The following is a 16,802-nucleotide window of genomic DNA, read 5'->3' on the forward strand; positions in this document are numbered from 1 at the left end:
ACACAGCCCTACCCATCAGCAGAAAATTGGATTATTTGCCCAGCATGGGCCCACCCATCAGAAAAAGACCCAGTATCCCCAAAGTCAGTCTTTGCCATCAGGAAGCTTCCATAAGCCTCTTATCCTTATCCCTCAGAGGGCAGAAAGAATGAAAACCACAGTCACAGAAAATTAATCAAACTGATCACATGGACCACAGCCTTGTCTAACTCAATGAAACTATGAGCCATGCCATGTAGGACCACCCAAGATGGATGGGTCATGGTGGAGAGTTCTGACAAAATCTGTTCCACTGGAGAAGGGAATGGCAAACCACTTCAGCATTCTTGCCTTGAGAACGCCATGACCAGTATGAAAAGGCAAAAAGATATGAACCGAAAGATGAACTCCCCAGGTCAGTAGGTGCCCACATGCTACTGGAGAAGAGTGGAGAAATAACTCCAGAAAGAATGAAGAGGAGCCAAAGCAAAAACAATGCCCAGTTGTGGATGTGACTGGTGATGGAAGTAAAGTCCAATGCTGTAAAAAGCAATATTGCATAGGAATCTGGAATGTTAGGTCCATGAATCAAGGTAAATTGGAAGTCAAATAGCAAGAATTAACATCAACATTTTAGGAATCAGTGAACTAAAATGGACTGGAATGGGTGAATTTAACTCTGATGGCCATTGTATCTACTACTGTGGGCAAGAATCCCTTAGAAGAAAGGGAGTAGCCTTCATAGTCAACAAAGGAGTCCAAAATGCAGTACTTGGGTGCAATCTCAAAAATGACAGAGTTATCTCTGCTCGTTTCCAAGGCAAACCACTCAATATCACAGTAATCCAAGTCTATGCCCCTAACAGTAAAGCTGAAGAAGCTGAAGTTGAACTGTTCTGTGAAGACCTACAAGACCTTCTAGAACTAACAACAAAAAAAGATATTGTTTTCATCATGGGGGACTGGAATGCAAAAATATGAAGTCAAGAGCTACCTGGAGTAACAGGCAAAATTGGCCTTGGAGTACAAAATGAGACAGGTCAAAGATTAACAGAGTTTTGCCAAGAGAACACACTGGTCATAGCAAACACCCTCTTCCAACAACACAAGAGAAGACTCTACACATGGACATCACCAGATCGTCCATACCAAAATCAGATTGATTATATTCTTTTCAGTCAAAGATGGAGAAACTCTATACAGTCAGCAAAAGCAAGACCAGGAGCTGACCATGGCTCAGATGATGAAATCCTGACTGCCAAATTCAGACTTAAACTGAAGAAAGTAGGGAAAACCACTAGACCATTCAGGTATGACCTAAATCAAATCCCTATGATTTTACAGTAGAAGTGACAAATAGATTCAAAGGATTATGTCTGATAGACAGAGTCCCTGAAAAACTATGGATGGAGGCTTGTGACATTGTATAGGAGGCAGTGATCAAGACCATCCCCAAGAAAAAGAAATGCAAAAAGTAAAAATGTTGTCTGAGGAGGTGTTACAAATAGCTGAGAAAAGAAGTGAAAGGCAAAGGAGCAAAGGGAAGGTATACCCATTTGAATGCAGAGTTCCAAAGAATAGCAAGGAGAGATAAGAAAGCCTTCCTCAGTGATCAAAGCAAGTAAATCAAGGAAAACAATAGAATGGGAAAGACTAGAGATCTCTTCAAGAAAATTAGAGATACCAAGGGAAAATTTCATGCAAAGGTGGGCTCAATAAAGGACAGAAATGGTATGGACCTAAGAGAGGCAGAAGATATTAATAAGAGGTGGCAAGAATATATAAAAGGTATCTGCAGGTATAAAAGGTTACTGCATGTATCTCTTGACTTCCTATACAAAAAAGATCTCAGTGACCTGGATAACCACAATGGTGTGATCACTCACTTAGAACCAAACATCCTGGAATGTGAAGTCAAGTGGACCTCACTATAAACAAAGCTAGTGGAGGTGATGGAATTCCAGTTGAGCTATTTTCAAATCTTAAAAGATGATGCTGTGAAAGTGCTGCACTCAATGTATCAGAAAATTTGGAAAACTCAGCAGTGGCCACTGGACTGGAAAAGGACAGTTTTTTCATTCCAATTCCAAAGAAAGGCTATGCCAAATAATGTTTTTTCTACTGCACAATTACACTCATCTCACATACTAGCAAAGTAATGCTCAAAATTCTTCAGGCCAAGTTTCAACAGTATGTGAACCATGAACTTCCAGATGTTCAAGCTGGATTTAGAAAAGGCAGAGGAACAGAGACCAAATTGCCAACATCCGTTGGATCATTGAAAAGGCCAGAGAGTTCCAGAAAAACATCTTCTGATTTATTGACTATGCCAAAGCTTTTGACTGTGTGGATCACAGTAAACTGTGGGAAATTCTTCAAGAGATGGGAATACCAGACCACCTGACCTGCCTCCTGAGCAATCTGTATTCAGGTCAAGAAGCAGCAGTTAGAACTGAATATGGAACAACAAGCTGGTTCCAAATTGGGAAAGGAGTACATCAAGGCTGTATATTGTCACCCTGCTTATTTAACCTATATGCAGAGTACAGCATGAGAAACGCTGGGCTGGATGAAGCACAAGCTGGAATCAAGATTGCCCAGGGAAATATCAATAACTTCAGATAAGCAGGTGACACCACCCTTGTGGCAGAAAATGAAGAAGAACAAAAAAGCCTCTTGATGAAAGTGAAAGAGGAGATTTAAAAAGTTGGCTTCTCCTAGAGGAGAACATAGGCAAAACACTCTCCGACATAACTCACAGCAGGATCCTGTATGACCCACCTCCCAGAATATTGGAATAAAAGCAAAAATAAACAAATGGGACCTAATGAAACTTAAAAGCTTTTGCACAACAAAGGAAACTATAAGCAAGGTGAAAAGACAGCCCTCAGAATGGGAGAAAATAATAGCAAACGAAGCAACAGAATCGTTGCCGCGAAGCAACTAATCTCAAAAATATATAAGCAACTCCTGCAGCTCAATTCCAGAAAAATAAATGACCCAATCAAAAAATGGGCCAAAGAACTAAACAGACATTTCTCCAAAGAAGACATACAGATGGCTAACAAACACATGAAAAGATGCTCAACATCACTCATTATCAGAGAAATGCAAATCAAAACCACAATGAGGTACCATTACACGCCAGTCAGGTTGGCTGCTATCCAAATGTCTACAAGCAATAAATGCTGGAGAGGGTGTGGAGAAAAGGGAACCCTCTTACACTATTGGTGGGAATGTAAACTAGTAAGCCGCTATGGAGAACATTGTGAAGATTTCTTAAAAAACTGGAAATAGAACTACCATATGACCCAGCAATCCCACTTCTGGGCATACACACCGAGGAAACCAGATCTGAAAGAGAACGTGCACCCCAATGTTCATCGCAGCACTGTTTATAATAGTCAGGACATGGAAGCAACCTAGATGCCCATCAGCAGACGAATGGATAAGGAAGCTGTGGTACATATACACCATGGAATATTACTCAGCCATTAAGAAGAATTCATTTGAATCAGTTCTAATGAGATGAATGAAACTGGAGCCCATTATACAGAGTGAAGTAAGCCAGAAAGATAAAGACCATTACAGTATACTAACACATATATATGGAATTTAGAAAGATGGTAATGATAACCCTATATGCAAAATGGAAAAAGAGACACAGATGTACAGAACAGACTTTTGGACTCTGTGGGAGAAGGCGAGGGTGGGATGTTTCGAGAGAACAGCATCGAAACATGTATATTATCTAGGGTGAAACAGATCACCAGTCCAGGTTGGATGCATGAGACAAGTGCTCAGGCCTGGTGCACTGGGAAGACCCAGAGGGATCAGGTGGAGAGGGAGGTGGGAGGGGGGATCGGGATGGGGAATATGTGTAACCCCATGGCTGATTCATGTCAATGTATGACAAAAACCCACTACAATATTGTAAAGTAATTAGCCTCCAACTAATAAAAATAAATGAAAAAAAAAAAAAAAATCTGCTATCTTCCAAGTATTCCGAAAGCTCTGAAGAGGCGTAAATGACCAAGACAGACGAGGTCTCCGTTCTCATGGTTCTGTTAACACATTCTAACGTAAGATGCAGGTAATAAAGAGACAAATTATATTAAAAAAGCTGTGGTAAAGGATATAATGAATACAATACGATGTGAGAGACTGGGGACTATTTTACATTAAAATATCAGAAAAGTACTCTTTGAGAAAAGACTTAAATGGAGAGAATATTAAGCAAGGAAGAGACTCACTGGAGCTTTCCAGGAAGAAGCAACAGCATGGGCAAAAAGTGCTAACAGATAAATTAATCAATGGAGTGTTAGAAATCCTGGAAATAAATCCATATATCCAAAAAAAAAAAAAAAAAAAGTTGGCTTAACTCAACATTCAGAAAGCTAGGATCATGGCATCTGGTCCCATCACTTCATGGCAAATAGATGGGGAAACAATGGAAACAGTGACAGACTTTATTTTGGGGGGTTCCAAAATCAGTGTAGATGGTGAGTGCAACCATGAAATTGTAAGACGCTTGCTCCTTGGAGGAAAAGCTATGACCAACCTAGACAGCATATTAAGAACCAGAGACATTACTTTGCTGACAAAGGTCCATCTAGTCAAAATTATGGTTTTTCCAGTAGTCATGTATGGATGTGAGAGTTGGACTATAAAGAAAACTGAGCGCCAAAGAATTGATGCTTTGGAACTGTGGTGTTCGAGAAGACTCTTGAGAGTCCCTTGGACTGCAAGGAGATCCAACCAGGAAATCAACCCTGAATATTCATTGGAAGAATTAATGCTAAAGCTGAAATTCCAATACTTCGGCCATCTGATGCATAGAACTGACTTATTGGAAAATATCCTGATGCTGGGAAAGATTGAAGGCAGGAGGAGAAGGGAGCAACAGAGGATGAGGTGGTTGGATGGCATCACCAACTCAATGGGTGTGAGTTTGAGCAAGCTCCAGAAGTCGGTGATGGACAGGGAAGCCTGGCGTGATGCAGTCCATGGGGTCGCAAAGCGTCAGACATGACTAAGTGACTGAACTGACTGAACTGGTTTGATAAACACTGAAAATATGCTACTAACAATGTTTCTCAGAAGGATAATTGATGAGAGGGGACAGGAATGTCTCACAAATAGTATCATCACTTGCCAACTTAGTCTGAGGTCTATTTGTAAAGTATTTTCTTGGGTCAAGTAAGTTGGTCCAACTCTGTCCAAATGAGGATCTCGGACCATTTATTTGAGATCCACATTTGTGAAGGGCCTCAAATATTGGTCTCCAAATGGGGTACACTGAACACATAGAAAGACAGTGACTTTCATCCTACATTTTTATGCTGTGTCCCATAAATGAGAATCCAACTCCATAATGAATTATGAATATATAACTTTGGGAAATGTAATTATCTTTTAAATGGCATAATGATGTTGCAGTATATTTCTGTATTAAAAGTATTGTTATTAACTGTAGACACATTATTCTTCAAGTATTATAACTATTTTGGCATTTTAAATTTCTTTAATAAATTAAGAGCCTCCAAAAATAGAAGGGGTCCATGTCTCTAAAGCCCTTTAAAAAATGCCCTAGTCGCACAGTTCTATAGCTGAATTTAAAATGTACTGGAACATTTAGCCAAGAAAGTTCTAAATATTGATTTAAGGATACCCTTCCAAACTCTGCCTTCTCATCTAGTACTTTCTCTAAGGTATTGGCAGGCCTTCACTGATAAGTGAAAATACCTCAAAAGCTAAAGGCATCATTGCAGATAACATTTAATAAACTAGAAGGAGGTGCCTTGCTTTTGTAAGCTGGTTTTGTTAAGTAATGAACTTTATCCCAAGCATCTTGGCTAGTGTGGGGTTCTTGTACTTGGCTAAAGGGCCTTAGCCGACTTCAATGTGTCTCAGTGATTTCATACTCCCAATAATAAGGATATGCTTTCTTTAGAAAGAAAAAAAAAGTTTTTTGTTGTATTAACATAGTAACAATTAACGAATATCTCAAAAGAAAGTCAATAAATTTTTCAATCAGAATTAATTATAGGACTGGCAAATGTCAGTAGGCAGCATGTTTCTTCTCCTGTTTCCAGCCACATGTACGGAGATAATAAAATAGGGAAGCACTTCTTTTGTTAAATTTTTATTTATTTTTGGCTATGCTGGGTCTTTGTTGCTGCCCATGGGCTTTCTCTATTTGCAGCTAGTGGGGGCTACTCCCTAAGTGCAGTCCACAGGCTTCTCATTGCAGTGGCTTCTCTCATTGAAGAGCAAGGCCTCCAGGACACGTGCTATAGTAGTTGCGGCTTGGGGCCTTAGCTGCCCTGTGGCACGTGGAATCTTCCCACACCAGGACTCAAACCCATGTTTCCTACGTTGGCAGGCAGATTCCTAACCACTGGACCACCAGGGAAGTCCCAGGGGAAGTACTTCTTAATGCTGATCCCTCCCATAGTTTCCTCTGTTACAAACTCAACTCAGTATGTTGATGATAGCATCCTGGCAAGACCCAGTTATTTATTTGTCTACCACCTTGGGAGAGAAAGGAAAATCCATTACGACCAAGACTGTCCACTTCTCAATTGCACTATGTGTAGTTTCTATGAACCAATAAAAGACACTCATCTTAAAACCCTTTATGTCTCCTATCCTGCACAAATGCAATCTGTTCTTAGTATTACTTAATGAGACTCAGATGTGATCATGTGGGTAGTTGGAGTAGAAGTTACCTCCAGCTGGAAAGCTGGAAACCTCCGTCATTCTTGACTCCTTGCATTCTTTATTCCTACCACCCCAACCTCTCCCACCAAAGATAGATAAATAAAAAGATAGATAAATGCCACCTAGTCATTTGGTTTTCCTTCATAAAAGCACTAGAATATTTCTAAGATCTTCATCTACACTGCCACAGTCTTGTAATTCTCTTCCAGCCTCTAATACACAGCCCTCAAATGTGCCTTCCATACTCCAGTTGGGTGATTTGATTAAGGGTGATATCTCTTATGTTAAATAGATCAGAATTTGAACCACAATCCCATCATTTACTAACTGTGTGTGTATGTGTGTGTCGCTTAATCATGGCTGACTCTCTGTTCTGACGCCATGGACTGTAGTCCGCTAGGCTCTTCTGTCCATGGAATTCTCCAGGCCAGAATATTGGGGTGGGTAACCATTCCCTTCTCCAGGGGATCTCCCCGACCCAGGGATCAAACCCTGGTTTCCTGCATTGCAGGCGGATTCTTTACCATCTGAGCCAGAGGGGAGCCCAACTGGGAAAGCTATTTACCCTTAATTTTCATGTCAGTAAAATGAGGAAAATAACTATATTTACCTCATAAAGTGCAGGAATACTCTCTTATAAATGACTAATAGAGGCTTCTATACAACTTCATTGAAATGTTAAGCGTTTATAGAAATGAACTGATCTTTTAGTAGGTCATTTTCAGATGGAAACAGTGATGGGTAATACTGTATGTGTCAACTTGGTTGACACATGGGGTACCTATATATCAGTGTTTACCTAGCTGAACATTATTGTAAGTGCGCCTGTGAAGGGGTTTCTGAATGAGATTAATGTCTGAATGAAGACTGAGTAAAGCAACCTGCTTTCCCCAATGTGAATGGACCCGATCCAATCTGTCGCAGGCCTGAATAGAACAAGATGCGACGTGGGGAGGAGTTTGTTCTCTCTCTTTGACTGTTTTTGAACTGGGATATTGACTCTCCAGGTTCTTAGACCTTCTGACTCAGACTGAAACTATGCCACTGGCTCTTATGGGCCTTTAGCTTGCTGACAGCAGATGATAGGACTTATCAGGCTCCAGAGTCTTGTAAGCCATTCCTTATAATAAATCTCTTTATATTAATAGTTTCTTTATAAATATATATATATTTCTTCGTATATTTCTCCCTAATATGGAAATCAAGCTAGAAGCTATGATAAATTGTATAAAATATTCTGAAATGTTTATAGTTAATGATCAATTTCAAATAAATTAATATTTCTAAGCATAATTTACAAGGTCTCATGTCAAAAGAAAGACATGTAGAACATTAATTTTTGGCTGTTTATTGAAAGAGGTGAAGAAGTTGTAAAACCAACTAAAAGAATTTGATTTTGTATATTAATTAAGGAATCTGCCTGGACGTGAAGGAGATATTCACTGGAAATTGCTCACATTTTTGTTTGCAAACTTATTCTTTATGGTAGTCATAGTCTTTAAAGTCACCTCTTTAGAATTTATACTTTAGATGTCCTAAATCATTTTATACTAACTTGGAAATTGTCTTTGGTATTAGACTGCAAAAATAATAAAGTAAAATGTTTGGAATATATAAAGAAAGAAAGTGAAGTCACTCAGTCGTGTCCGACTCTTTGCAACCCCGTGGACTGTAGCCTGCCAGGCTCCTCCGTCCATGGAATTCTCCAGGCAAGAATACTGGAGTGGGTTACCATTTCCTTCTCCAGGGTATCTTCCCAACCCAGGGATCGAACCTGGGTCTCTCAAATTGTAGGCAGACGCTTTAACCTCTGAGCCACCAGGGAAGCCCTTGGAATATATAGAAAGTATCAAATCACTTAAAACTGACCACTGAAGAGGGTACAATTCAAAGAATGAATCCTAGAGTAAACCACAGTTATTAATTAGTAAAAGGTATAAATACAAGTTCATTGATTTTAACAATTGTACCACACTAATGCAAGATGGTATTAAAAGGGAGAACTGTGCAGTGAAATAGTATCTGGAAACTCTCTGTACTCTATTCTCTGTGCAATTTTTCTGTAAACTTAAAACTACTCTAGAAAATGTGTATCAAGACTTTAAAAAACAAATCCACTCATCTATGGTCGGTTTATTTCTCCATTCTCACTTCTGTTGATCTATGTATCTATCCTGTGTGAGTCCCATTGCTGTAACTTTGTAATTTTTTAATCCAGGTATAGTGAGTCCTCAAACTCTGTCTTTTTTTTTTTTTTTTTGCATGAACACAAAGTAATTTATTAAGGCAAATTCTTCATCCCCTCAAGATAATTGTCAGTGAAATGATTTTGAATTTAATCTAATGAAGATGAGAGGCAAGACAATTTTGTTGAGAATTCTTAAATCTATGATAGTAAAGAGAACTGACTTGACAACTGAAAGTGGAGACTAGGTCTTCTGAAGTGTAACAGCTGGAACTGAATTATGGTTACTTATTTTAAAAAGCAAACATACTGAATGGTATGACTAGGCTTGTTATACTAGTTTAAAAATAGGCCAAGTACTGGCACTGCATTTTGCTCATTCTAGTGTTGGTCATTTAAAATAGTGAATTTTAAATATGTGGGCTCCACATCTAACCCACAGAACGCCCACCCCAAATCTTCATGTTCTGTGTATCAAATATCCACCGTGTATGTACTATGAAAGTTTTATTTAGGCCCCATTATTAAGTCAAAAGAATGTAAATAGTCAAATTATAATAAGCTAATGACCTGCATATTTCCATATGGATGAATGTCAATATATCTAAATAGGAAATAAATGGCAATCCTATCTACCTATATAAAAAAAAAATAGAATATCTCCAGATTTGCATACTCATCACTACAGAAGAGGTATGCAGGTTTTAAGGTTTCACAATCAGTTGTCAGAAAAACAGCAGTTATTCCTGCAGTATCTCATTAGCATCTGACTCATTATTTTTAGATTACATGATTTAGAAGACACTATAAACCCACCAAAAATTTGTAATTATTCTGAGATGGTTTCATTAACCCTAGAATCACTATCAGAAAGAGTAACAATGTGATGTAGGAAAAAAGCTAATCAACGTGACTAAAAATATGCTCACTTTCAGAAGAACAACCTGGTCATCTGGAAAAATCCCAGCTACAACCTGCAAACACTCCCATGTGGAAGACTGGCCAAGGCACACGATTTCTAGGCAGGAAAACCATGAGATCGGGATGAACTGAGGCTATCTCTTTAAGAAGCAGCCTATAAACTTCCAGACTGACCTTGGGCAGCAAAATTGGTCCCATTTCCTCTAAAGCAGTCTCATGCTCTTCTCCCCACATCAACCCAAAGTTTGACATTAACTCGGAAAGCTAAAGAGCATATTGGAGCAGAAGTGGACAGGTGTGTAAACTCTAGCACATTCTTATTGCTGTATTACATTTGAAGACGAGCACATCCCACCCACAACAGTGTTGTTCCAGGAAGTAGGGCAGGAGTAGTGGTAAATTAGAAAAGACACTATTAATTGCACAATTAATAGGAAAGTGAAAACATTTCAAGATCTACAATAAGCCTGTATCCAAAGAGTCTGTTATGTCAGTGGTGCTGGACTCTGAATTCTGTGCTACAGCTTGTAATGGACTCGCGCTGGCCTGCTGGCCTGGGTCCAGGTTGCTTCCTGCCTGTTGATGGGTGCTTATGCTACGGAGAGCAATGATGGGTTCTATGGAGTGGTGAGATTCACAGAAGTTCCAGGATACTCATGTCAGGGTCATTCCTTGTGCAAAGTTTGATGCAGATGAAGATAAAGTGGTTTCTTGGTCAATAACTGCAATTTCTTTCTTTTAAAGTCAGTGGGTTTCTTGTATAATTCTATTACAATTGGCCCAGGTTTAATTTCGTCCATCTCCATGAAAGCAAAACACTTGGTGCTGGTAAACCTTTTTTTAGGCTTGTAGTGTTTGAATTCAAAAAAAATAGCTGCACCTTTGGTTAACTTTTCAACATGCTTCTGGAGCTCAATGTCCACATTAAAATGAACATACGTATCTTCCTTTCTTGAAGCCACAGGAGTATCTTGCACAGGAGTTAAATCTATGCCATTCAGATCTTTCACACTAACTGTGATATAGGGATCAATGCACTGCCCAGCATCTTTGAGGCCAATTTTCTCAATCCTGATAGTGAGTAACGTCATTCCTGGTTCTGATGGCAACCTTGGTAATAAAGTACCGGGAACTCTGGCAGGAAAGGAATCAGGAGACCCTGCTCCAGCACCACCCTCTTCTTCATCTTCTTCAAATTCCAAATTCTCTTCTTCACCAGGTGCTAAAATTCTTCTTAAAGGGACAGGCTGAACATCAAATGGGAATTCTTTATTATATGTAAGAATATTCTTTAGGATTGGTTCTAGCTTCTTCAGATCTTCCAGTTTAAATTCTTCCTGGGACTGTGTGGACTGTAAAGCTGCACTTCGTAATTCCAAGCATGTTGCAATTTTGCCTATGGTTTTCTTTTGTTCTTCTGTGAATTCAGAATTATTGTGTTGAGCTTGGGCCTCTTTTTGTAGGTGTCTCGCTAATATCTGATACTCGTCTATCGCCTCCACCAGCTGGCCCCAAGAGTCGAAGTCGGCGCCTCTCCTAAAACTGGCGCCCCAGCGCTGCAGCAGACTTCGGGTCACCTCCGACATGGCCGGTCCCCACCCCGTCCCCTCCCGCCCCTACCCCCAGGAAAGGCCGGGCTCTAGGGCGCCATCCTCCCCGGGCCTGGCCCCGACATTAACAGGGCCAGGAGGAACCGCTACGGCCACCGCCGCCACCCGCCAAGGAGCCGCCCAAGCCCCCAAACTCTGTCTTTTTCAAGATTGTTTTTACTACTCTGAGTTCCTTAAATTTCCACATAAATTTTACTATTATCTGGTTAATTTCTGCAAAAAAAGTAGTTGAAATTTTCATAAGAAAATTTATACATTGAATCTGTAGATCAATTTTAAGACTATTTTTAATCTTACAACATTGTCTTCAATATATAAACATAAATCTCTCTACTTATTTAGGTCTTGTTTTTTTATTAATGTTTTGTAGCTTTCAGTGTGCAAATCTTGAACTTTCTCGATTAAATTTGGTCCTAAGTATTTTTTTCTTGTTCCTGAAATTGTAAAGGAAATTGTTTTCTTAATTTGATTTTGAGATTTTTCATTGTTAGTGTATCGAAATACAACTGATTTTTATTTATTGGTATTGTCTTCTTCAACCTTGCTGTCTTTCCTTTATTCTGTGTTTTAATTATTCCATTTTTCATTCTGGAAAGTTTGCTTAATTTGTAACTCTCTTGCTTTGTGTAGCTTTGGTAAATAATCTGCCTGCAGTGCAGGAGACCAGATGCAATCCCTGGGTCAGGATTATCCCCTGGAAGAGGAAATGGCAACCCACTTCAGCATTCCTACTCGAGAATCCCAAGGACAGAGGAGCCTGGCAAGCTACAGTCCATGGGGTTGCACGTCAGACACGACTTAATGACTAGAGAGAGAGAGAGGTGTAGTTTCTGGTTCCCAAATAAATGCCTTCAATGATATATAGTTTAGTTAGGGAATCATGGTGGTAAAGATATTTAATATGAGATCTACTCTCAACAGAAATTTAAGTGTAAAGTGCAATATTGTTAACCAAAGGCTCAATGTTGTTCAGTAGATGTCTGGAATTAAATCATGTTCTGTAAATAAATCTTTATATACCCATTGGATAACAACTCACTGTTTCCCGCTCCAGCCTTGGGCGATCACCATTCTACTCTCTGCCTCCATGTGTTTGACTACTTTAGATATCTCATATGAGTGGAATCATGCAGTATCTGTCCTTCTGTAACTGACTTATTTCACCTAGCATGATGCCATTAAGGTTTGTTCATATTGTCACACATGGCAGAATTTTTTTAAGGCTGAAAAATATTCTATTATACATACCACCTTTCTTTATATTTCCATCTATAATTGACATTTAGATTATTTCCACATCTTTGCTGCTGTGAATAATGCTGCAGTGAACTTGGGAGTAAAAAATCTCTTTGAGATCCTGATTTCAGTTCTTTTGGATAAATATCCAGAGGTGAGGTTACAGAATCATATGTTTATATTTTCAGTTTCTTGAGGAAACTTTTTATTTTACACAGAGGCTGTAATATTTCACTTTCATACCAAGAGTGTAAAAAGGTTACAATTTCTCCATATCCTTGCTAACATTATATTTTTTCTAATAACCATCCTAACAGGTATGGATTTTTAATTTACATTTAGTAATTTTGAGCATCTTTTCATATGCAATTTTGGTAATTTGCCTGTCTTCTTCAGGGAAATACTTATTCTTGTCCTTGGTCCATTTTTAAAAATAGGATGTTTTTAACTTGCTATTGAGCTAAAGCAGATCTAGGGGATGAACTCCCTCAGCTTTTATTGGTCTGAGAAAGATTTTATCTCTCATTCACTTTTGAAGGACAATTTTGCCAGGTATATATAATATTCTTGGTTGACAGCTTTTTTTTTTCTTTCAGCACTTTGAATATATCATCTCAGTCCTTTCTGTAATATTTCTGCTGAGAAACTGCTGATGATGTTATAGAGGTTCCCTTGTATGTGACAAATTACTTTTCTCTTGCTGCTTCCAAAATTCTCTGTTTGAGAGTAGGTCTTGTGTCTCAGACAGTAAACAGTCTGCCTGCAATGCAGGAGGCCTGGGTTTGATCCCTGAGTCAGGAAGATCCCCTGGAGAAGGGAATAGCAATTCACTCCAGTGTTCTTGCCTGGAGAATTCCATGGACGGAGGAGCCTTGCAGTTTGCAGTCCACGGGGTCGCAAAGAGTTGAACACAACTGAGCAACTAACACACACACACTTAGGCATTCTCATTACACACAAAAGCTGATTATATACCTATTAAGGATGACTTTTTCTAAATTCAAAACAATGGGATAAATTGGAATATGCTTTTCTTTATATACAGTCCTGCTCTTGAATCTCTCTTGCCCATCCTTCCAAACAACATTCACAAATTTCTTCCACATATTTCTAAAATGTATGTCAATGGTAATGTTTTTATTAGATAACTGCCTCAAAAAAGCAACAAAGAAACTTTTTTTGTCTTTGACTTTTGACAATTTGATTCTTAAGTGTCTAGGTGTAGATTTCTTTGGATTCATAATATTCAAATTCTGTGGGGTTTCATGGATCTGGATGTACATTTCGTTCCCAGGTTTAAAAAATCTTCAGCTGTTATTTCTTTGAATAAGATTTCTGCCTCTTTTTCTCTCTCTCTTCTGCCTCCAGAACTCCCATAGTTTATCTATTCATCTATTTGATAGTGTCACATATTCTCCTTAAGCTTTCTACATTTTTTTTCATTATTTTTTTCTTTTTGCTTCTTTGACTGGATAAGTTCCAGTGACTGACCTTCAAGTTTTTTAATACTTAATTCTGCTTATTGTTGAATCTGTTGTTGAACTCCAGTGAATTTTTTCATTTCTGTTATTTTATTTATCTCCATTATTTCTGTTTGGTACTTGTTTAGATTTCTATTTCTATTGAAGTTTTCACTTTGTCAGTTTGTTCTCCTGATGTTGTATAACACATCTTTGTAATAGCTATCTTGAATTCTTTGTCGGATAAGTCATATATGCCTATTTCATTAGTTTCTGATTGTTGATCTTGTAATTTTGTTTGGGAACTATTTCCCTGTTTTTTTTTTTTTTTTTTTTTAACTTTCCTTGGCTCTTTGTGTTGGTATCTGTGTATTAGACATGACAACCCCACTCCCAATCTTCACAGGTGTATAAGGACTTTACCTAAAGTATTTGTAACACTATGCCAAAGCTACTCCCTACCCAAGGGGAAGAAATCCCAAAACTGTAGTTGATCTTTTCTGGCCAGATTCCTCACTCAAGTAGTTATACCAAAAGATTAAGGTCTTGACTTCTTCTCTTGGCACAATATTGGGCAGTGACTCATCTTTTAAGACTTTCACACCTGAGTACACATTTTGAGCCTGTGTAAATGAAGTTCCTGTTCCCTATTATAACTACATCAATTCATTAGCAAACACCAAGAAACTTTGTCCTTGTGATTAACAGACTCTAGGCATCACAAAACTTTCAGAGTTTCTCCTCTGCTAATCTCTTTCAATTCAGCATTATCCATCCACTGTCTTAAGTCCCAAATGTGTCCTCCTTCCACCCACAATGCAGCTTCATTTTGTATACACAAAAACTGCTTGTGTCCTCAACCTCATCTATTGCCCTACTAGTATCTTTTCAGCCCTCCATTTTCTGGGCACTGTCAAGTCCTGTCTCTTTACCCCAACCATCCCAGCTTGATTCACCTATAAGAGTCTTCAGGTGATACAGACTCATATCACAGCTACCTTCTTGTGGATGCTGAGCCCAATTTTCTTCAGTCTTAACCTAGGCTTTTCGTTCTTTGATCTCAAAGCATTTTGATCCTAATTATGGTACTCATTTATCTGTATAAATAATGCATGAACACCAGAAGATATAAATCAATGCTCTGTACTTAACAAGTCTTCAAAATGTAAATGCTAGATTTGGATTATTTTATGTTTTTCTTACAATATATGAAAGATGACTTGGGGACATTGCAGTGCTTAAACGAACTATGTTCAGCATCTTAGTTGCTGGGTGACTTGGGTAAATTATCATAGATTATTGCTTCATTTGTGTAATGTTATTACTTACCCACTTCTAAGATTTTGTCTTAGGATTAGATAAAGTGATGAATGCAAAGAATTTGCATATAAATTCTCAATATGTTTTAGTTATTCAAAACATTTGCCACAGTGAATGGCACACAACAGGCTTTCATTATTCTGCACCTTATATTAGCTGATGTTTAATTCCCATTAAGACAGTGACTATACCATATTTCTCACAGTCATTTACAGGGCAGTCATTTACATTGATTAGGTTCTCAATTAATTTATTTAACTATATTAATCAGAAAATATCTTTAAACAAAATAGGAAATAGTATTAGAAAAGATAAACTACATTTTAATTAAAATGTTGATCAAAATATGCCATAAAAAGTGGAAAGATGAACAACAAAGTGGATTTGATGTCTATAATAAATATAACTGAAAATAGATTAGTATTCAGAGTTTATTAAAAATAAAGTAACTCTTGCAAATTACTAAACAGAAGACAAATAACCCAGTAAAAAAAAAAGTGAGCAAAATTCATAAATAGGCAATTTACAAAAGAAAAGACAACAATACCCAGAAATATAAAGTACTCAGCCTCTATGGTAATCAGGAATAAACAAATCAAAACTACAATGAGATCACATTCTTTACCCATTATACGGGTAAAAATTTTAAATCTGACAATATCAAGTTTAAGTGAAAATACAGAATAATGAAAACTCACATGCACTTCTGGTGTGAGCCTAAATTGAGTAACTACTTTAAAAAATAACTTGGTAATTATATACTAACATGGGTCGAAATAACTGTTGCCTCTGAGGAGCCAAGAGGATGGTATTGGGGAGGTTCACACAAGTAGTTTCAACTGTATCGTCATTAATTCTACTTCACAAGTTATATGGTGGATTCATGGAAATTTATTATACTTTTTAACTTGGGTGGATTGTGTAAGTCATTTTGTATATATCAAATGTTGCATAATGAAAGCCTTTGAAAATGAAAGGTTCAATGAGAACAGTTTAAATTGTGTGTTTTCAATTAGTTATTTAATACAATTCAAAATAAAATATGAATTACAAAGCTTCACTGTGAATGTGATCCATACCGCAGGTTAATGGAAAAAAATGTTTATTCTCTTTTGCATCACCTTGTCCCACTATTTAAAAAAAAAAGTTTGAGATACTCTTTGATTATCTTCACAGAGAAGACCAGAAATACAATCTTTTCCAAGAAGACTGACTTTCTTTTTGACATAACGTATTGGAAGTAAGTTTTATTTTAGCTTTTTCCAAATTTTTTGAAATCAAATCAAAAAAAAGAGCCATCCAAGTAAGACCAAAGGTACACCAAAGTGTTATTATTGCCACATAAATACTTGAATAATTATTAGCAGG

At 37.8% G+C, this 16,802-nt stretch overlaps 1 protein-coding gene across 1 annotated transcript; it reads right to left on the bottom strand.

Annotated features, from left to right (window-relative positions):
- Positions 1–10,108: 10,108 nt before the first annotated feature.
- On the bottom strand, positions 10,109–11,425 carry LOC136172165 (axin interactor, dorsalization-associated protein). The gene has a single exon (XM_065941321.1). It carries the CDS (start codon positions 11,392–11,394, stop codon positions 10,474–10,476), a length of 921 nt encoding a protein of 306 aa, XP_065797393.1. The 5' UTR covers positions 11,395–11,425; the 3' UTR covers positions 10,109–10,473.
- Between the last annotated feature and the right edge of the window lie 5,377 nt (positions 11,426–16,802).

Source organism: Muntiacus reevesi, chromosome 7 (assembly GCF_963930625.1).
Source record: "Muntiacus reevesi chromosome 7, mMunRee1.1, whole genome shotgun sequence".
In the NCBI taxonomy this organism is placed as follows: Eukaryota; Metazoa; Chordata; class Mammalia; order Artiodactyla; family Cervidae; genus Muntiacus; species Muntiacus reevesi.